Source organism: Panulirus ornatus, chromosome 56 (assembly GCF_036320965.1).
Source record: "Panulirus ornatus isolate Po-2019 chromosome 56, ASM3632096v1, whole genome shotgun sequence".
NCBI classification, from domain to species: Eukaryota; Metazoa; Arthropoda; class Malacostraca; order Decapoda; family Palinuridae; genus Panulirus; species Panulirus ornatus.
In genome coordinates, this window is record NC_092279.1 from 15,674,056 (window position 1) to 15,697,321 (window position 23,266).

Genomic DNA, 23,266 nt, shown 5'->3' on the forward strand with positions numbered 1-23,266 from the left:
GCATATGATAGAGTTGATAGAGATGCTCTGTGGAAGGTATTAAGAATATATGGTGTGGGAGGCAAGTTGTTAGAAGCAGTGAAAAGTTTTTATCGAGGATGTAAGGCATGTGTACGTGTAGGAAGAGAGGAAAGTGATTGGTTCTCAGTGAATGTAGGTTTGCGGCAGGGGTGTGTGATGTCTCCATGGTTGTTTAATTTGTTTATGGATGGGGTTGTTAGGGAGGTAAATGCAAGAGTCTTGGAAAGAGGGGCAAGTATGAAGTCTGTTGGGGATGAGAGAGCTTGGGAAGTGAGTCAGTTGTTGTTCGCTGATGATACAGCACTGGTGGCGGATTCATGTGAGAAACTGCAGAAGCTGGTGACGGAGTTTGGTAAAGTGTGTGGAAGAAGAAAGTTAAGAGTAAATGTGAATAAGAGCAAGGTTGTTAGGTACAGTAGGGTTGAGGGTCAAGTCAATTGGGAGGTGAGTTTGAATGGAGAAAAACTGGAGGAAGTGAAGTGTTTTAGATATCTGGGAGTGGATCTGTCAGCGGATGGAACCATGGAAGCGGAAGTGGATCATAGGGTGGGGGAGGGGGCAAAAATTTTGGGAGCCTTGAAAAATGTGTGGAAGTCGAGAACATTATCCCGGAAAGCAAAAATGGGTATGTTTGAAGGAATAGTGGTTCCAACAATGTTGTATGGTTGCGAGGCGTGGGCTATGGATAGAGATGTGCGCAGGAGGATGGATGTGCTGGAAATGAGATGTTTGAGGACAATGTGTGGTGTGAGGTGGTTTGATCGAGTAAGTAACGTAAGGGTAAGAGAGATGTGTGGAAATAAAAAGAGCGTGGTTGAGAGAGCAGAAGAGGGTGTTTTGAAGTGGTTTGGGCACATGGAGAGAATGAGTGAGGAAAGATTGACCAAGAGGATATATGTGTCGGAGGTGGAGGGAACGAGGAGAAGAGGGAGACCAAATTGGAGGTGGAAAGATGGAGTGAAAAGGATTTTGTGTGATCGGGGCCTGAACATGCAGGAGGGTGAAAGGAGGGCAAGGAATAGAGTGAATTGGAGCGATGTGGTATACAGGGGTTGACGTGCTGTCAGTGGATTGAATCAAGGCATGTGAAGCGTCCGGGGTAAACCATGGAAAGCTGTGTAGGTATGTATATTTGCGTGTGTGGACGTATGTATGTACATGTGTATGGGGGGGGGTTGGGCCATTTCTTTCGTCTGTTTCCTTGCGCTACCTCGCAAACGCGGGAGACAGCGACGAGGTATAAAAAAAAAAAAAAAAATTACAGTGGATTTTAAAGAGATGAGCTTTACAGTAGTGCCTTTTAAAGGATATGTAGGAAACACCATAAAACACCAGCCCCTCGAGTTGTAGGGAGGGTCATCTCTAACAACAACGAGTCTGTACGAGATGGTTTTATCAGCTCTTCCAAGTGGATTTGCTGGAATTCACATTAGCTCTTCCCATGCGGGAAAAAGCATCGATAGTCTTGCCTCTTAAAAGGTCTCTTAGAAATTAACATTAAAATTAACTTTCTATTTGATTCTCTAATGCTGGTACTTTTTCTGTCTTCCTTCTAGGTGTGATATGGATGGATTATTTATTGGCTATCCAAGGCCTAGTGGTAGTGCTGATGATGATCTTTGTAAAGGAAGAATATAAGAGATCATCTGTTGACAAGGGTAGAGATGACCAGGTAGTTCAAACTGGAGATCAAAATGCAGATGCATAGTACAATTTTTCTTTTACTTTAACCAAAGATATTTTTATAGGTGTCTGGAATACTCGCTTTTGATAAGTCGTGTTAGATTAACGAGTTTTTAATATATGTATTAGAAAGTATGTGTAACAATAATAGTATCAAGTTCTTTTATGGAACCGAAAATATTTTGTTTTTTGCGTGAAAGAAATGGATGACGTCTTTTTGTAAGCAATCTCATGGTGTGTACATCATGGCTGATAAGTGCATTACCTCAGAAGTCTGTCCTCATAATAGACTTTGTAAACTTATGAGTATTTTGTACCCAAATATGTTGCCATTTCATATATGCCATTACTGCTAAATACCAAGGGGTTTTGTAATTGAAATTAAGTAATCTGGATAGTTCTACCTCAGTTGAGCAAAGTGACCCCACCAATCAAGTTTTAATCAATTTTTTTTTGTTAAGTATGTAACATTGACTGTATGTAGGAGCAGATACACTGAAATTTCTTATACTTCTGTATAGAGTGATGGAATGAATAGAATATTTAGGATTTGCTGAGCTTTTTATACTGGTATTAAATTTTTGTATATTTGGATGAAATGTACAGTATTTAAAAGATTCTCATAAGTGGTTGATTGATGAGTATGTGCTTGAATTTGTAAAACAATGAATTTTATTTTTTCTTTCAAAAAGAAAACTCATTATTTCATTGTACATATTTTGTCATACGAATGTATCAATGAGGAGTTCATGAAATGTGTTAAAATATCATTACTTCGCATGAAGAAAGATACATTTATTATATTGACCTTTGTTATATGTGTTATTATTGAATTATATTGATAATATATAAAATGGTATAATCTCTTCAGTGAATAGTTGGAGTGAGGAATAAGAACATGCATCAGTGCCTTATTTATTGGTACTTTTTATGTATTACACAACAAAATCAGCTGTGTGTGCTCTCATAGTATATTGATGGGACATCAGCAAGCACGTGCCTAATTGTATTAGGATTTACCTTTAGATACTAGAACCATAATGCAGCAGTATAATAAGTGTTGTTCAGGTGAATGAAGACTTTCTGCTGGGTCTTAGTTGCATAGCAGTTAATTTTTCTTTAACTCTTAAAAACAGCTGTTGTAATTGGATTTCAGGTTGTGTAAACATGAATATGTAATGTTTCTGGTACAATGATTATGTTGGTTTGTATAAAATGCCATAAGAAACTGGTATTGAAATATGTGATGGTTTCAGTACAAAGGAAATGCTAATCCATATTCATGTATGCCTGCTTTGTTAGATGTTGTGATATATTTTATACTTTTTACTCTAGATGAAGATTTTAATTTGGAATACCAGTAATATATACTATCTAAACTTTTTAGTCACAAAATTGACTTTTTCCATGAGAGGGTTTGGTTAACTGTTGAGGCTTCGTACATATGGTGTTTCAGAACTGCCTTGCGACCATTTTGCATAGTGCTAGCTAGCGTGGTGATGTGTGTCATTATAAAAGGAAGTGCGTCTTTGTTGGTATTTCATGCCTTTTACTTGAATTGAGTTTGTAAATGTGAAGCTGTTCTCAAAATAATTAAACAGTAGTTTTTCTCTAAATGCTTCGTCTTTAGTAGGGACATTTGATTATGGCTTATCAAGAATGTTTTAGTCGTCATACTTTTAATTCATTACTTTAAAGAATGCTGTCCCATTTGGTGGGAAATATTTCATATCAGTTATATTTCAGTTCCCAGTCTATTATTTTGTTACAGTAAAGAATGCTGTCTCACTGGGCAGGAAACGTTTTGTGTTGGATAAGTGTATATCTGAATTTGCCCTCAGAAATGCATATTAGAAAGCATATTTTTCTACTGTTTCTATTTTGTATATACTCTGTCAGGTTGGAAATAGAATTGATATCTTTATATATTGATCAGATGATATATGTGTATAATATGTGTATATTATTTTTTATTGGTGGCAGGGTAGAGTTTACCCCATGAAGTTAGGCATCCCTCTTCTCTTTCCACTTTGTAGGGTTAGGGCAGGGAAACCTCAGTTCTGTAAAATTGATTCTTATAAAGGGTTCATATTTTCACTTGATGCATCCCTGGTAAATGGGAAAGAAGTTCGTAATAGTGATAGATATATAGATAGGTAATATATCTGTAATACATAAGCTTTTCCATCCATACATACTCTTCCTAGAAAACCCTGGTAACTAGCCATCAGTCTATCAGCAGCTGAAGAGTTGTTCTAATTATTTTATAGCTTTCATATGATTGAAGTAGCTATGACTTAGTTTCGTAAGGAAGTAAAAGCATGGAGGAAGAGCAAGAGATTCCTTGGCAAGTGTTTTCAGTTGAGACTGCAATCTCAACAGAAACAGATAAAGTTAGATGTTAAAAATATATCTAGTCATAACAAAACCCCAGTTATGTTTGATATGTAGAAAAATGTAATATGTATTTTAGCCACAGATTTGTGGGGGTAATGATTTTGTACTATCTATCTAATTTTTATCTTCAGCCTCTTACCCATATTTTACTTGGGGTGGATCAAGTGCATCCAGCCTCTCTGTTTATTTCCACAACTTTATATGACTTAAACCAGCAGCTTCATTATGTAATGATATATGGTACAGTAGAAACAATAACCATTCCTGCAGTCATGTATCATTTTGATAAATTTAACAGTACCATTCCATGATAAGATTATGAAGGGATCCATAGGCCACTACAAGTATTTTGATAATATTTCTACAGTGTTGAAAAATTTTCAGTACTAACGGCTGATATCTTTTATGGTCCTAATGGATCGCTTCATGCTTCAGTGTACTGAAATTTTCAAAGTTCATTGTCTTTCCATTGGAAAGGAAATTTAAAATTTTTTCATTTATTTTATCTTTGATCTGTGAACCTTATCTAGGATGATCAAGCCAGTTGAGGCATTTTTCATATGACTAGGCTTTAATGGATTCCAAATTCTCTGCTTTTCTTACAGTAACCAATTGTGAAATAAATTATTTTTCTTCGTGTTTTGTCTTCCCCATTTATCAGTGTTGCTGAGGGTGACTTAGTCTGTGGCTTCTGCTGCTGATCCTATGAGGGTTAGGTTCCTCATGTTCTATCTGTTCATTCACATGATCTTGCTGTCTGATGCCCAAACATTTATATTACACAGGGCTGTATTCCCAAGATCTCATTAATTGATAAGATTGGGTTTCGTAGAGTTTGGTGCTATTGAAGCTCCTTACCTAGCTTTTAGCCAGAGAAAATTTCACAGTTGAATTTAATGTCATACCATTTGATTGTCTCTTGTTTCACTGTTAGAGCATAGACACTCTGCTATGCATGGAGCTTCAGTTTTGATTGGACGCAATGTTATCAGTATATTCTCTCAGTTTGTAAGAGAAGTTAGATAATTCCCCTTATCACTAAGCAAGTCTGTCTTTAAACTTTGAACTGCAAAAGAATCCACATTTCCCTGCTGAAGGAAATAGCACAGCCATGGGATGCAGAAGCCTCTGGAAAGACATCCTGGGTAACACCAAGTATCTTAGAAAGATGTCCCAGAGTAAATATAAGAAAAATTATCAAGAAAAGTGAAGTGCATCTGAGCTTGACTGCAATTCCTTTTAAAAGAATGATTATTTTATGGGTATTCTTGAATGATCATTAGCACTAAATTACACAAATGAATATTAATTATCAGTGTCAGTCTTTTATTTACCGAGAACAATATCAAATTGTGTACATTCTCTCGGGTAATGAATCAGTAGACAACAGGTAAGAAGTCCACACACACACATTTAGCTGGTAGTTAAAAAGGATGTAAACACAAACAGGATGACACAGCTCACAGGGTAATAAAGTAAACCTGCATCTTTGTCTTATAAAATCGATGAAGTCTTGCAAGCTGGGCATTACTGAACATCTTGCAACAGTTACTGCAGGGCTTTTTCCATAAGTATTTCATATATATGCTCTAGGCACTTGGATACCAGGATTCTTTTCATACTGCATTTAAGACCAAAACTCTCCTCTGGCATTCCTGCAAGTGGTCACTTGGTATGTACAGTATGATAGTAGTAAGTTGTGTTGGATTTGACTTGACTGGTTGTCTTAAAGAAACTAATCTTGACAACTTATCTGCAAATCAGTAAAGAAATATCCAAATTTGTTTTCCAGATGCACAATTCTCCAATGACTGGTTCTTTGATGAACTTAACACCTAGAGTTGCTCTTTACATTAAACATATACCCAACATCTGGTCCACAGCTGTGAATACATACTGAAGAGCTAGTCCTTTATTGAAAAGTCCCTACCAACTTGTAGTTTAATAACCATTTCCCAACAAAGGGTCCTTCAATGTACAGTTCCCCTGCAACAGTGTCTTTGATGAAAAATTTCCCAGCAACTGTACCTTTGACAATCATTTTATGAATATTCCACAAGATGATCCTCCAATGAAAAGTTCCCTAGCAGCTGGCCCTTCAGTGAACAGTAACAGTCAGCTACTCTTTAGCATATGATGCCCTGCAACTGATCATTTGACGAATGTGGTCCTTTGGGTAACTATTCTTTTACAGTTGGCATTTTGATGCTTCCTTCCCACAAAGGACTGGAATTCATAAAGGATCTAGCTCTGGCCAATTGCTCCTTGGCTACTGATCCTGGTCACGCACTTTCCCAGCAACTGATCCTCTGGCAAATGGTTCCTGGCTGGAGATCCTCTGATGTGAAAGTTCCCAAGCAAATGGAAAACATGGATCTCATGCTGCTGATTCTTTATGAAAGAATTCCCAGCAACCTGTTTTTTGACACATTCCCCTGGCAACTACATCTTCAATAGTTTCCAGGCAACGGAGCTTCAGCAAATGGTCCTTTGTTATAGGTTCTGCTGCAGTAGTGTAACATCTTGGGGTAGCATCATCAGTAGAAACATCACCCCAGTCACCATACAGTTGTCTCAGGATTACTGGCGCTGTCAAAGGGCTGCAGTATACACCTTTGGGGTCTTGCTGGATTCCAGCACCGTCTTCTCCATCTGAAGGTCAACCATAAGTTGCTCTAATGGCTCTATACCTGAGAAAGTAGTATGCATTGTTTTATAATGATGTTAACCTAACATACTATTTTTCGTTTAGTTTACTCTAAATAAAAAAATATATATAATGCATATATCTGATTTAGCAATGGAGAAGACTAAAACTACAATGAAGAATCTACCAGGCAATGAGTGAATTTTAGGTAGGTTTTTCGTGGATACAACCACATTCCACACACTGGATTATTACTGTGTTGGAACATTATTAAACAAATCTTCCTTAAAGATTAAGCAAGATGTTTTGTGGGAATCATAAGGTAGGACTCATAAAATTTGAATAATATAAATCGGTAAAGTTCAGCCATGAGAAACACAGGTGTTTTTAAGTCTTTTCAGTGCTACTGCTATCAGCATTTGATATGCTTACATAGCAAAGTGCTACTAGTGTCAGTCTACACATTTTCCATCACAAGTTGAATTTCATGCACAATTTAAGCTCTCATGGCTGGCTGTGGATGGCAACCCTAACAAGGGATGAATTACTGGAGCTACTTGGGAGGCCTCGTTAACCTGCTAGTGACTGCAGGGGGTGGTTTTCTTGGGCCTCACCACATCTGTGGTAACCATCACTCCTCATAGTGCCTGCACTGCAGGTATGACTGACCAATCTAGCAAAAAATGTTTTTCCAAAATACAAATTCCTAACTATTAATTCATAAGAAAAGAGTTTTGACACGTTTGTCAAACCATAAAAAGTAAAAATATTAAGTTAGCTAGCATATTTAGGATCAGCCAATCCAGTAAAAAAAAAACATGATTTGTAAAAAAAAAGTTATTACATCCGCACCATATCATAAATAAAAAATTATTTAGCTTTTTTTTTTTTTTGCACAGGGAGAACCCTTCCCCCCACAAGAAAAGAGAGTTATGCATAAAAAGGGTTAATGCAGCTAACCAGTATAATCTCGATTTCTAGTATACATCATTTTGGTGGATTTTGAATTCCTTGAACAAATTCAGTCTTAAGGGACAAAAACTGAAGTAAGAAGCATTACATACCAATGCTAAACTTGTCTTGGTTAAAACAAAGCCCTTTATTCTTAATGTTCTGGTATAGTGCAAAAATGTCACTAAAACTAATTAATTCAACTTTGCCTATATAGGCACAGTTTTTCTGACTAAAGATTCTTGTGCATGGATGACCCAAAACTGATATTTCATTTTCAACCCCTCTTTTTTTTTTCCAGTAACTATTTGAATATACTTAAAAGGGTATATATTTTGAGTATATATCCTTACAAGTCTTTCAACTGATTTTATGAAACTATGTTGCTGGCAAATACTCTTGAACAAATTAGTTAACACACATTTCAAAAATAATTTTGTCTAACTGCTCTTGATATCATCAAAGATATCAATTGCTGAAGAAACTTAAAGCATTGGAAATGTTATACTCATTAATATTGATATGACATACTTTAAGCAAGTGAAGGCATCAACCTAGATTATTCATATTAGGCATTTTATGTGAATTTCGTACAATCAACATGCTAGATTTTAGACTTGGATGCCCTGGATAATGCATTATTTACATTGGTTACTGACAGGTTTTGAAAAGGAAAAAAAAAAGATTGGCCACGAAACTACAGGCAAATCAGTGCAACAAAATACTTATTTATCAACTATGGACCTATAAGCAATGTCTGGCAGAACTTCATTACATCAGTAGTTAATAACTAATGCACGATACAAACATGCTGAATGCTCATAATACTGAATGCTCCATTGGTCCATTTCATAGGTTACAATGATATGTATAATGTGTACATTTAAAGTTTTCTGGGGGATGGCAGCCTTAAAGTTGATGTTGGGGACTGGTAATTCACAGATGATGTATTTATAAATGCAGTAAGGCTGAAAATTTGCGTAATGGTCCAACTTTACAGTTGTCATGCATTCAGGGTTGACAGATGATGTGTAAGACTGACTGTAAAACTTATATATAGTTTGGGGGCTCCCTTGCAGTTAATAGTGTGTGTGTGCATGTGTGATGTGCTTTATAACTACTGTATACTTTATACGTGGTGTGTGGGCTCCACTGCAGTTAACAATGACGGTGTGACCTTACTTGTGCTTTTTAACTGTATAGTATATACTTGGTGTGAGGGTTTGATTTTGCAGTTTATAGCAGGGTGTAAATGACCAACTTTGCTTGAAGAAACCTTATAATACACTGACCTTTTTTGAAGAAAAGTGAGAAAGTTATCTTCCTCATTGAAGTGGTGCAGAACTGACTGTCTTTGTTAGAAGGGGTGATGCATTGGCTTTCCTTGGTGAGAGATATGGGGGAATGGCCTGCCTTGTTCAAAGGTCAGCAAGGGAATGGCCCTCATTGTTTTGGTGTCCTGAAGGGTGTGATGCATTATTTCATTGTCAGAAGTGTGTGAGGGACTAGTTATATTTTATCAAAAGTATAAGGAGTGTGAATGAGTATGAGGAAGTGATCCTCCTAAGAAAGATGGGATGGACTGCCCCTCCTTGTTAAAGCAGAGATGTAAGAGTCTGGCCTTCTTAGTTGAAGGAATTAAAAATTTATTTTCCTCATCAGAGAAGTATAAAGTGTGAGGGACTGATCTTCCTTGATGACTATATTGAGCAAACTCTATACCGGAGTGATGCGAAGAAATGACTTGCCTTCATAGAAGGATGTGAGACCAACTTTCCTTACTTGGGAGATGTAAGAGACTGACTTCCCTGCTATGGGGTCTAAGGATCTAAACTGGAGCAGATGTATGAGAAATTAACCTTTCCTTGCATGAAGGAGAGGACTTGTTAATACTTGCCAGAGGGAGCGAGGGAATGATCTCCCTTGCCACAGGATACGAGAAACTGATTTTCCTTGCCAGGCATTGTGAAATATTGACAACTTACCAGGAGGTGTAAGGGATTGATCTTCCTTACTAAGATATGTGAAGGATTGAAGTTCTTTGCCAATGGTGTTTGAGGGACTGACTTGACATAGCAGGAAGAATGGCTTTCCTTGCTAAAGGTATGTGAGTGATTGATTTCCCCCTCTAAGAGACTGAGCTTCTTTCTGGGTAGTGAGTGACTGAACCTCATTGTTGAAGGAGGACAAACCTTCCTGCTTAACAAGATATCAGATACTGTAGCATCAGCATAGCAGAAGAGATATAAGGGACTACCTTGCTGGCAGGCATGAGGGGCACCTTCCTTTCTGGAGAAGTGTGATGTACTGACCCTCCTACTTGGGGGCACAAGGGCCAGTGACATAATGCCGAACTCCGCCTGCTCAAGGTTACACTGGGAGTGAAAAGCCACCTTTGGCGAGGCTGTATCATATGGAGTACAGTCTTGTCAAGGAACTTCTCTCTCAAAAAGAGTCTACTTTTCCCTGCTACTGGAGGTAGCAAAGTATTTGGTTGCACGAGCCTATAGGAAGGTCCTGGGTAATAACAGGACTCTCATAGAAATTGGGTCCAAGAGTAATTATAAATAGAATAAATGAAAGAACCTGTCAGAACCTTGAATGGGAGTGTGAGGAACTGACCTTCCTTGCTGGGAGGATGGTCACACTCAGCTTCAGAAAACTCAAGCGTGTGGCGGCGGCTATATGCCTCCTCACTGTCACCACTCGGCCATCCATCACAGTACTCAGCACTGTAGGACAACAGTTACACATCTCTGTATCAACCTCTACATTGCTGTTGATAATGAAATCTATCATATGAAATTCTGAGGAAGAAAATGAATAATTCACATTCTAACAAAAAGTAGATCTTTAGGCTTGTTTTAAAACTAAGATCTTGAATTATGACTCGAATAGGAGCATAAGGTAAGGTGTACTATGGACAAGTGTAGGCCAGGTAGTGTGGGGGCAAAACTACATTGGGACCAGGTGGTTTGGGGCACATGGGGTAAGGGCTAGGTGTTAAATGGTCTGATATTTTAGTCAAAAAGTGTAAAAATTGGATAACATTGAGACAATTGATATGAAAGCAAATCAGTGCAGAGGTAGGTAGTGTTGACTAGGTTTTCAGGAGATGGGTGGTGCAAAACTTTGAAATGTGCCAGCCACATGTTGCAGGTGCCAGTTGTATGGGCTATGTGGGGTTCTGGTGGCACCGGAACTAAAGATTAAGGAGGATAAGGAGTCAGTAGTGTGAGGCCCAGGTGTAATGACGATAGATAAAGAAGGGATCAGTCAGAGGATCTAAAGCCCAGTCAAGTGATGTGGCAGGCTGGTTTGGAGACCAGACGGTGTAGAAATTGGCAAGTGGAGGTTTAGGTGGTGTGAAGGCAGGTACTGTGAAGCCAGGCAAAATGGTTCCCAGCTGTGGTGTGTTAGGTGGTGGTGAGAACTGCTGGTTTTCAGTGCAAATGGTTTGTATGCCTGGTGACTTTAGGGAAAGATGAGGACAGATAATGTCAGGGGAAGGCACTGCAGTGGCTAGATGGTACATGGAAAGGACAAATAACATGATAAGATTAACTTCAGAAGGAGAGAAAGTTGGTATTCTGAGTTCTGGATTTTGTGGTAAGGGAGTGCCAGGACCAACTAACATAGGGCCCAGGTCGTTAGTCTCAGCTGATGTGAGGAACAACTGGTCGGGGATCCATGTGGTATTATAACTAGAAGGTGAAATAAACATGTGGGGAAGGAATAAGGTTATCTAAAGGCAAGTGGTGGAAGGAATAGGTAATGTTGGGGGCCAGTTGGGGCAGGGAGTCAAGTAGTTCCAAGCCACGAAGTGTTGAGCCAGGTGAAGCATGAACTAGATGGTATGGAAAACTGTGAGGGGTTTCTTTGTTAAGGAAACAAGAGCAAGGTAAAGATGGGGCTGTGCTGAGATCAGGGGGTGCAGGGTAACCCCACTTAATGTGATCTTTGAAAATTACTGAACCAGTCATGCAGGGAGACAAAGTTATTGCAATCTTTGGGAAGAACAGGTGGTACAGGAGGAATGGGGATAGGTAGGGTGGAAGAAACACTTTCTGCTCAAGGTAGGGGACAATGAAATAGACCTATCTGTTACTCTTAGTATGGTATAGTGAAAAGGAAACAGGATGCTGCAGAAAGTTTTGTAAAGACTTATGGAACAGGGCAGGTGGTGCAGGAAGATCTACTAGTTGGTGAGGCACTTTGGAGGATGAATGCTCTTGGTTTAGAAAGGTTGTGGGAGATGGGGTTGTGAACAGGTAATACAGGGAGACCCACCTGTTACTCTCAGTAGAGGAGAGTGGAGGGGGTGGGGGTCCCTGCTTCTTCACAGGCCTAGCATAGCTGTAGTCAGGATGGCCACGGGAGGGCCTGTGGCCTGGCCTGTACTGAGGCTCCTGGCCCCGTGAGCGACGGTGAGAAGCTGGACCCCCTCGCCCTTCATCTGAGCTCTCCTCGTGACTTGTAGTCGACTCCGTCCTTGACCGACCACCCACCAAGTCTGCTACCGTCTGATAGTCCCCATCTGCTCCTGCCACAACCCATTCTTAATATGGCTACCAATGTATGAACTTTATGGCATTTCTTGGGCTCTGATACTATTAGTACATTAGTTACGATTACAAATATTACATATGTCTGTTGTAAAGTAAGCAGAATCATGATATGCCCAAGAACAGCATAACATGCCCAGTAAAGTAATCCTAATTTCATATACATTTTTTCATGGTTTTCAATTCCTGCATTAGCAAGGCAGCACCAGGAACAGATGAAGAAATGGCCTCGTCTGCTCGCATTCACTCTCTATTTGTCATGTACAATGCACCAAAAACAGAGCCCCCTCTCTACAACTAGCCCCAACAAACCTTTTGTAGTTTTCTCTGGCTGCTTCATAAGCCCTTGTTTAGCCCAGTCATAGCATGTTGTACCCCTTTACACCACACCAATTCACTCTATCCCTTGCATGCCTCACCCTCCTGCATGTTCAGGCCCAAATACTCAAAACTTCTTTCACTTCAGCCTTTCACCTCCTCTTGGTGTCTCATCTTATCATTTCTTACTCAGCCAACCCTCCTTACATCAAATACTGTCCTCAGCATTTCATTTCCAAGACATCCATCATCTCTACATTTCTATCTGAGCCGACACCTTGGATCCATACAACACCAATGAGACTACTATACTATTAAATAAACCTATCTTTGCCCTTAATGACAGTAATCTTTCTTTCCAAACATTCCCTCTTGCATCCAGGACTTTAGCCCCACCCTATGGCTCACTCCAACTCCAATGGTTCCATTTACTGCCATAGCCACTCCCAAGTATCTAATTCACTCCATTTCCTCTAAGTATTCTCCACTCAAACTCACACTCCAAATAACCTGTATCTTCACTGATCAACTTGATAATCTATTCATTTATCTATCTATATCTCTCATGCCTGTTCCAACTGGAACTTACCTTAAGGGGGTAAATGTTCCTACCTAATACTTTTATCTACTGCTCCTATCATTCTGCCAAAAGGCAGGGCTAGTGCATAGTGCTCACTGCAAGAAAATCTAGTTACAAAGAATGAGTTGTGTTTTGTATGACGTAAGTGTTATATATGACAATGAGAGATTGTATGTTTGTGGACAGAATGCCAGTAGTCCACTTGTGGGTGAGACAAAAAGAAAAGACAGCTACCTCGGTTAGAGGAGCTAAACTTAATAACCTCACTTTTATTCACATTAAGTCTCAGTTTTCTCCTTACACACACTCCCACATGCAGATACTAGCCTCTAAGGCTTCTTGCTCAAATGTGCCACTGGTGTGGTGTCATTAGCAAACATCAAACGACACCTGCCAGACCTTCCCATCCCAGATAGACTGATACCTGCTCCTCTCTCCAGGACCCTTGCATTCAATTCACTCACCACACCATATAGCCATACGGAAATTAGACAGGTATGGTGACATCACACACCCCTACCTCAGATACACCTTCACCTGAAATCATTCACCCTCCTCTCTTCCCACTCACTTGCTGTACTCTCTTGATAAAAACTCTTCATTCCTTCTAACAGCTTTACTCACACACCATACATCTGCAATACCTTCCACAAGCATCCCTTTAACTCTAAAATACACTTTCTCCAAGTCCATAAATACCACATGAAAATGTCTTTCTCAAAGAATTACTAATACATATTCCTTAAAGCAAACACTGGATCCACATATCCTTTACCAACCCCTGAAGCAACATTGTTGCTTCCAGTATTGAAGCTCTATACATGACACCACTCTCCTATACAACTTACAAGGTACACTCAACAAACTTATACCTCTGTAATTTAAACCTTCACATTTGCCCCCTTACCTTTAAACAATGATACTATGTATAGAGGCAGTCTGGTAATCCCAGGCAACTCACTATGAGCCATAAATATACTATAAATCCTAACTAACCAATCAGCAACACAATCACCCCCTTTCTTAAGAAATTCAACAGCAATCTTATCCACTCTAGCAAATTCACTGTACTTCATCTTAAGCAAGGCTGTCACTACCCTCCTCATTTCAACTAACCAGATGTACGATGATTTCATCCCGAGTGTCATATGCTTGTACCCGCAATGAACCTAAGTTGTGTATTGCCTTTGAAAATATATAAGGGCGCACAATATTTTTTGCTCATACTAGATATGGGTGTATGTTACCAGAATCTGCCTCCTTAAGATTACACCTCATGTGACAAGGCCGTTTCACTGACAATACAGTCTTGTCAGAGAACTTCTCACTTGGAAGTAGTTAACATTTCCCTGATACTGGATGTAGCACAGCCTTTACAAAGGTAACACCAAGTCTCTTTCGTAGAAATTAGTCCTTGCGTAAATATAAATCAAAATAAAATATTGGTGTCTCTTTCATTGAAATTAGTCCTTGCATAACTATAAATCAAAATGGATGGAGTGAAAAAGATTTTGAGCGATCAGGGCCTAAACATACAGGAGGGTGAAAGGCGTGCAAGGAATAGAATGAATTGGAACGATGTGGTATACCGGGGTTGATGTGCTGTCAATGGACTGAACCAGGGCATGTGAAGCGTCTGGAGTAAACCATGGAAAGTTTTGTGCGGCCTGGATGTGGAAAGGGAGCTGTGGTTTCAGTGCATTACACATGACAGCTAGAGACTGAGTGTGAACAAATGTGGCCTTTGTTGTCTTTTCCTAGCGCTACCTCGCGTGCAAGCGGGGAGGAGGAGGGTGCCATTTCATGTGTGGCAGGGTGGCAGCGGGAATGGATGAAGGCAGCATGTATGAATATGTACATGTGTATATATGTATATGTCTGTAAGTATATGTATGTATACTTTGTGTGGGTGTTTACGTATATACATATGTATGTGGGTGGGTTGGGCCAATCATTCGTCTGTTTCTTTGAGCTACCTTGCTAACGCAGGAGACAGCAACAAAGTATATTAAATAAAGTAAATATATATATATATATATATATATATATATATATATATATATATATATATTATCCCTGGGGATAGGGGAGAAAGAATACTTCCCACGTATTCCCTGCGTGTCGTAGAAGGCGACTAAAAGGGGAGGGAGCGGGTGGCTGGAAATCCTCCCCTTTCTTGTTTTTTTTTAATTTTTCAAAAGAAGGAACAGAGAAGGGGGTCAGGTGAGGATATTCCCTCTAAGGCCCAGTTCTCTGTTCTTAACGCTACCTCGCTAACGCGGGAAATGGCAAATAGTATGAAAAAAAAAAAAAAAAAAATATATATATATATATATATATATATATATATATATATATATATATATATATATATATATATATATATATATGGAGTTTGAATGGAGGGAAACTGGAGGAGGTGGAGTGTTTTAGATATCTGGGAGTGGATCTGGCAGCGGATGGAACCATGGAAGCGGAAGTGGATCATAGGGTGGGGGAGGGGGCGAAAATTCTGGGGGCCTTGAAGAATGTGTGGAAGTCGAGAACATTATCTCGGAAAGCAAAAATGGGTATGTTTGAAGGAATAGTGGTTCCAACAATGTTGTATGGTTGCGAGGCGTGGGCTATGGATAGAGTTGTGCGCAGGAGGATGGATGTGCTGGAAATGAGATGTTTGAGGACAATGTGTGGTATGAGGTGGTTTGATCGAGTGAGTAACGTAAGGGTAAGAGAGATGTGTGGAAATAAAAAGAGCGTGGTTGAGAGAGCAGAAGAGGGTGTTTTGAAGTGGTTTGGGCACATGGAGAGAATGAGTGAGGAAAGATTGACCAAGAGGATATATGTGTCGGAGGTGGAGGGAACGAGGAGAAGAGGGAGACCAAATTGGAGGTGGAAAGATGGAGTGAAAAAGATTTTGTGTGATCGGGGCCTGAACATGCAGGAGGGTGAAAGGAGGGCAAGGAATAGAGTGAATTGGAGCGATGTGGTATACCGGGGTTGACGTGCTGTCAGTGGATTGAATCAGGGCATGTGAAGCGTCTGGGGTAAACCATGGAAAGCTGTGTAGGTATGTATATTTGCGTGTGTGGACGTATGTATATACATGTGTATGGGGGGGGGTTGGGCCATTTCTTTCGTCTGTTTCCTTGCGCTACCTCGCAAACGCGGGAGACAGCGACAAAGTATAAAAAAAAAAAAAAAAAAAAAAAAAAATATATATATATATATATAACCTGCACAAGGTTACACCACAAGCAAAAAGCTACCCATGGTGAGGCTGTTTGAAGTACAGTCTTGTTAAAGAACTCATTCTAAGGGAGTCCATCATTTTCCTGTAATTGGAAGCAGTGCAGACAAGGAGCTGCCAGAGCTCTTGGAAAAGGGATCCTGGATTAAATCCAAGACCATTTCAAGAAAGTGGTCCTGGTACAATTATATATATATAAATATATATATATATATATATATATATATATATATATATATATATATATATATATATATATATAGGGGATTAAGAATACTTCCCACGTATTCCCTGCGTGTCGTAGAAGGCGACTAAAAGGGGAGGGAGCGGGGGGCTGGAAATCCTCCCCTCTCGGTTTTTTTTTCAATTTTCCAAAAGAAGGAACAGAGAATTGGGCCAGGTGAGGGTATTCCCTCAAAGGCCCAGTCCTCTGTTCTTAACGCTACCTCACTAATGCGGGAAATGGCGAATAGTTTGAAAGAAAGAAAAGAATATATATATGGGAATGAATAAAGGCAGACAGTGTGAATTGTGTGCATGGGTATATATGTATGTGTCTGTGTGTGTATATATATGTGTACATTGAGATGTATAGGTATGTATATTTGTGTGTGTGCACGTGTATGTATATACATGTGTATGGGGGTGGGTTGGGCCATTTCTTTCGTCTGTTTCCTTACGCTACCTCGCAAACGCGGGAGACAGCGACAAATGGATTTGTATTTGTATGTAGCATTTATGGATCTGGAGAAGGCATATGATATAGTTGATAGAGATGCTCTGTGGAAGGTATTAAGAATATATGGTGTGGGAGGCAAGTTGTTAGAAGCAGTGAAAAGTTTTTTATCGAGGATGTAAGGCATGTGTACGTGTAGGAAGAGAGGAAAGTGAGTGGTTCTCAGTGAATGTAGGTTTGCGGCAGGGGTGTGTGATGTCTCCATGGTTGTTTAATTTGTTTATGGATGGGGTTGTTAGGGAGGTGAATGCATGAGTTTTGGAAAGAGGGGCAAGTATGAAGTCTGTTGTGGATGAGAGAGCTTGGGAAGTGAGTCAGTTGTTGTTCGCTGATGATACAGCGCTGGTGGCTGATTCATGTGAGAAACTGCAGAAGCTGGTGACTGAGTTTGGTAGAGTGTGTGAAAGAAGAAAGTTAAGAGTAAATGTGAATAAGAGCAAGGTTATTAGGTACAGTAGGGTTGAGGGTCAAGTCAATTGGGAGGTAAGTTTGAATGGAGAAAAACTGGAGGAAGTAAAGTGTTTTAGATATCTGGGAGTGGATCTGGCAGCGGATGGAACCATGGAAGCGGAAGTGGATCATAGGGTGGGGGAGGGGGCGAAAATCCTGGGAGCCTTAAAGAATGTGTGGAAGTCGAGAACATTATCTCGGAAAGCAAAAATGGGTATGTTTGAAGGAATAGTGGTTCCAACAATGTTGTATGGTTGTGAGGCGTGGGCTATGGATAGAGTTGTGCGCAGGAGGGTGGATGTGCTGGAAATGAGATGTTTGAGGACAATGTGTGGTGTGAGGTGGTTTGATCGAGTAAGTAACGTAAGGGTAAGAGAGATGTGTGGAAATAAAAAGAGCGTGGTTGAGAGAGCAGAAGAGGGTGTTTTGAAATGGTTTGGGCACATGGAGAGAATGAGTGAGGAAAGATTGACCAAGAGGATATATGTGTCAGAGGTGGAGGGAACGAGGAGAAGTGGGAGACCAAATTGGAGGTGGAAAGATGGAGTGAAAAAGATTTTGTGTGATCGGGGCCTAAACATGCAGGAGGGTGAAAGGAGGGCAAGGAATAGAGTGAATTGGATCGATGTGGTATACCGGGGCTGACGTGCTGTCAGTGGATTGAATCAGGGCATGTGAAGCGTCTGGGGTAAACCATGGAAAGCTGTGTAGGTATGTATATTTGCGTGTGTGGACGTGTATGTATATACATGTGTATGGGGGTGGGTTGGGCCATTTCTTTCGTATGTTTCCTTGCGCTACCTCGCAAACGCGGGAGACAGCGACAAAAAAAAATATATATATATATATATACATATATATATATATATATATATATATATATATATATATATATATATATATATATATATATATATATACACAGCAGAAGGTCACAGTGATGAATATGATGTAGTATATGCTGATAACCACAAAGAACAATGAAAAATGACAAGTCCCAAGTGCATTTTCGAGTCTTAATTTTCATCGTGGTTATCAGCAGATATACACATGGTAAACATCATGTTGTGTGGCCGACTAGTGCTGGGCACAACATCAGTGACCACAGCAAAGGGTGACTGACCGGGTTTGAAGAGTGCAGGAACGTGGAGAGCGCGGGTGTTGCCAAGGGAGGCACAGAAGGAGACTAGGTCTGGCTCAGCTGCTGTGTCTGACTCTGTAGTAACCTCGCTGCTGGTGGCCACACCTGCCGGGGAGACTCACCTGCTGGGTCACTGACATTACACTACTCAGCAGTGCTCCCAAAATTTGATAAACCTCACACTACCCAAAAAATTGTGGTGGTTACCCTGCTGTATGTTCAAAACACTAGTTGTGCTTCCATTCCCCCTTACTCTCTCATTTGTGGGGTCAGTGACCTCATACTGCCCCACTAGCAGTCTCTTAAATAACTCCTGTCATTTCCTAATTTTTGACCATACTGATAAATTTCCAATTTTCCCTTAACTCTATCCAAGTAACTTTTGATTATCTGAATTTTCAACTTCAGGAGAAGATAGAAAGAGATGTACCAAAATTGCAGGTCAAAAACTTCACGTCAAACAAATGAAACCTGTCATAAGAGGGTTTATATTCTGACCAAAATTTTTCCATATCTGAAAAAGGTTCAGAACAGTGTAATACATTCTCTTATCACTTATTTGAGACAACATTTTGCACACTTTCATGTTGGGCACATATGCTACATAAAAAAAGCACTTGTTAATGCATGATGTGAGTGTGGGAGGCTGGATGTGTAGGAGTTGGAGGCTGGAAGTTTGAGTGTGGAAGGCTGGATGCGCAGGCATAGAGGTTGTGTGTGTGTGTGTGGGTGCCTCTCTTCCTCATTCATCTCATGGCCAGGTGCATTAGCAATGATAATCACCCATCACTCATAATCCACTTTCTCAGCTGTGTCCTCATGCCAACTCCTGACTTCACTCCAATGACCTTCCCAAACCATTCTTCCTCCATACCACTGAGCTTTGTTTTTTCAGGGATAGGGAATCTAGGTTCCCTTCCTCAAACATACTATCTATCTCTCCCTTTTTTCTCAACTAGGTTACATCCACACAAATTCACACACCCCAGCCTAAGCCTTCGAAGAGGAAGAGTACTTCTTACTTGGTTCCTTCTTCTGTTTTAACTTCTAGAAACTGAAATATGAGAAGAGAAGGGTCCCCAACCCTCTGCTCGTCATTCTCAATCAACTTCTACAAAGCAAAGGGAATGGATATATAATGGATGCTAATATGTGGTAGTGAGTGAAAAACTGTCATTGTTCTACACTATGTTAGTTAAAAGTTCTGTGGTAATATTGTACAAGAAAATCATGAAATGGTGAGATATACTGTAATATATTTACAAGAGACTGTTTTTAGATCTGTTAATGCTTAAGTGATGACCGAGGCCTTTGGCAAAGCTGGCAAAGAGAAAACAGGGAAACTAAGTGCTATCATATTTTACTGTTACACATAGCTGTCACATTCTCTAACATTTTTCATTGGTTTCCTGCATATAACAGAGCGAAGCAAAAAAGCGAGCAATGCAAGTTAGTACCACAGGTGCTTTGGTGGCACCAAAGCTTCTGGCAGGCCCAGCCTAAAAGGCCTATAGGGCCTTTATTAGGCTAGCAATTACTAATAATGATAATTATGATAATAATATTGTATAGAGATAGATAGACTGATCTGTATATTGGCAGATAAAGAGAAACTGATATCTGACCAATGCAATTACTTGCTGGCAAAAGAAAATAATAATCTAATTCTTAAAAGATAACCAAAAAGTTTGATGCAGTCTTCGTTAGGTAAAAATAAAAACAACTGCTAGTTACATCTAAACACACGGCACATGCAACTGCAGTACATAAAATATCAAATCGTTTAAGAATATAACCTGAAATGGTGACTTACCACATTTGTTCCGTCGTCCTGACTCCGGCGTGGTGGGTGTGTCATTGGCATGGGCATGGTATGCACGCACCAACTCCTCATGGTTGCTGCTTACAGAGGTCACTGAGGACCCGCTAGCTTCCTTGCTGGGAGCTGCAGAGCACAAACACTCTTAGTTCGTGTGCTTGGTGAGGGAGTACTGGAGATATGGACAGCTATGTGAATGGTGGGTGTGTTGATAATAGGTATATTGGGTTTTGTTAGTATAATAGGTATATGAAGAGCTGTGTGGACAGTGGGTACAGTGGGTAAAATTAGTTCTAGCTACAAAGCAAAATCTCATTAATTATGCAGACGGTGGAGAAAAGTTTGGAAAAATGATCACAGCATATTATTTTTAAGGTAATTTTCAACATAATCTGTAATGCTAGTCAACATGAAATACCATTTTTTTTATTCAAAAGGCAAATCTGTGATAATATAGTAATAAAACAATATGAATGTACTTCTTGACAGGAGGATCTGGGAAGCAATTGCATTTAATTTGATAAAGCTTTAGTAAAACTTTCATAGTAGTGGTGGAACATGTGTGCCAGTAGGTAGTTGACTCCCTTTTCAGAATTAGGCTGAAGAAGTGATGACAAAAAGAAGAGTCTGCTGTTTATGAAAGTAGAAATGAAAAAAGTCAAACACAAGAAACTCAAAGAGAACAATAGCCTTTATGATGAGATACATTATGTAAATCTACAAAGAGAGAGAAACAGAGACTTATACACAAAAAGTACATGACAGTAGGAAGCATAATTTGCTGACAATAGTAAAAGAAACCTTAATGAGTTTGAGTTCTATAGTTATGTTAGAAGAATAAGAAGGAATATCTGGGATGATATTGTTTCTGAAAGTGATATGGATATAGCTTGCTAAAGCTTTAGTAAACCTCCCAAAGTACTGGATGGAAAATAATGTTCCAATGTATTGTAGATGATCTTCTTCCACAAAGAGGCCAAAGTGATGGAGTAATGATATGAAGTGTTCATCATCTGAATAAACAGTACATAAGAAACTCTGAGACACCAATAACCTACATAATTATGGGCACATTTTGAGAATATGTGCAGAGAAACTAAGAGACTTATACATCAAACTATAGGTCAACATGAAGAATATATTACTGAAAATAGTATGAGAAACCATAAAGAATTTTATGGTTGTTTGAAGTATGAGGGTCGTCACCTAGTCAAGTGGTCCACTGATTACGGAAAATGGTGAATTTGTTTAAGAAAAAACCATGCCAACAATCTTAAATGAGTTTTTTTGCATCTTTATTTACCACTGAAGACAAAACTCTTGTTCTGAATCCAGTTTCTTTGTTGAGAGAAACACCTTTTGCTACATGATGACACAAATGATGAAGATATACTATCATCTTTAGACTAAATGGAATAAAAGTAAATAAAACAGAAGGCTGTGAAAAGTTTTATCCAAGGACAATGAAAAGGCCAAAAGTGTGACAGCAAACCCTTTAATGGGTAAGATCCCAAATTTTCACTACTGACAACAACATGAATTGAATATCCTTTGCAGGATACCCACCTGCTAAAAGATTAAGCCCTAGACTGCTCTTTTATAAAGTTATTTGCTAAAAGGAAAGTTTCAGAAAAAAAGCTTGCCAATGTGACAGTGGAATTCAAAAAATATAATAAATCACTGCCTGGAAATTATCACTGAATTAGCTTAATTTCCATAGTTGGTGAACTTATGGAAGCCATCATTCAGGACTAAACTGAACCATTTACAGGATCATCAAATGAAAAACATTTTTCAATATGGGTTTCGATAAAATCATTCATGTGCAACAAATACGTTTGACTCTTATAACATAATCAATGTGTATGATGAAAGCAAAGCAATTGATGCCATCTATACACATCCAGGCCCTTAGAGGGTAAAATCATTAGGACGCATGTAAGGAATTCAGATATGGAGCTTCTGAGTTAACATCTGAAGACCCTTAGGTATTGTAACTACCAACCAAGGAAAGGGAACATCCTCTAATTGTTTTACATATATAATGGGGTCAACATGCTGTCAATGGATTGAACCAGGCCATGTAAAGCACCTGGGGTAAACTATGGAAAGGTCTGTGGGGCCTATATGTATGTTTTTGCCATTTCCCACATCAGCAAGGTAGCATCAAGGACAGATGACTGAGCCTAAGGGGGAAAATCCTCACCTGGCCCCCTTCTCTGTTCCTTCTTTTGGAAAAGTAAAACTTGGATCCAACAAGAAAAATAATCCACACAAAGTTCATGAACCAGATAGCATACAAATGCTAACTGAGCTAAAAAATTCAAAAACCCTTGTCAAACCACTGGTGATGTTGCTTAATATCCCCCTAAATGAAAATAATGTTTCAAATGAATGGTTGAAAACTATCATACTACAAACATTCAAAGGGAGCAGAGAAGTAGCCCTTAGTTATAAAACCACATCAGTAACAAGTATAACATGCAAGATACAGGCAAAAGTAATCAAGGAAGCTGAACAAGGGAGTTCTGAACTGGCACAAGTTTCTTAAACATGAGACAATATAAATTCAGAAAGAGAAGACATGCACAAATAAAATGCTGCATTTCTGAAAAAGTAAGCAACATCCTTATAAACAGGAATGACAAGGTGGATTGCAAATTCTTGAAGTTCAACATCTAAGCTGGGGTTAGAAGAGGTCTGCTTAAATA

The 23,266-nt window shown here is 39.3% G+C and overlaps 2 protein-coding genes across 17 annotated transcripts in view; one reads left to right on the forward strand and one right to left on the reverse strand.

The window, feature by feature from the left end:
- Nucleotides 1–5,415, forward strand: part of LOC139765936 (solute carrier family 49 member 4 homolog) — a 41,272-nt gene extending 35,857 nt beyond the window's left edge. For all 5 annotated transcript variants that reach the window (XM_071693925.1, XM_071693924.1, XM_071693927.1 and 2 more), the window contains one exon: nt 1,578–5,415. In XM_071693925.1, the coding sequence (XP_071550026.1) occupies nt 1,578–1,729 (152 nt within the window). In that variant the 3' untranslated portion in view covers nt 1,730–5,415. The remainder of the gene's footprint in view (nt 1–1,577) is intronic.
- The window catches only part of LOC139765935 (cell adhesion molecule Dscam1-like), a 301,572-nt gene continuing 283,710 nt past the window's right edge, over nt 5,405–23,266 (reverse strand). For 6 of the 12 annotated variants that reach the window (XM_071693916.1, XM_071693920.1, XM_071693913.1 and 3 more), the window contains 5 exons: nt 20,550–20,681; nt 18,719–18,841; nt 11,990–12,242; nt 10,322–10,431; nt 5,405–6,791 (listed from right to left, as the gene is read on the reverse strand). In XM_071693916.1, coding sequence (XP_071550017.1) covers nt 6,694–6,791; nt 10,322–10,431; nt 11,990–12,242; nt 18,719–18,841; nt 20,550–20,681 — 716 coding nt within the window. In that variant the 3' untranslated portion in view covers nt 5,405–6,693. Of the gene's footprint in view, nt 6,792–10,321; nt 10,432–11,989; nt 12,243–18,718; nt 18,842–20,549; nt 20,682–23,266 lie in introns of those variants that run through there. The other 6 variants (XR_011716761.1, XM_071693922.1, XR_011716762.1 and 3 more) reach the window with 4 other exon arrangements.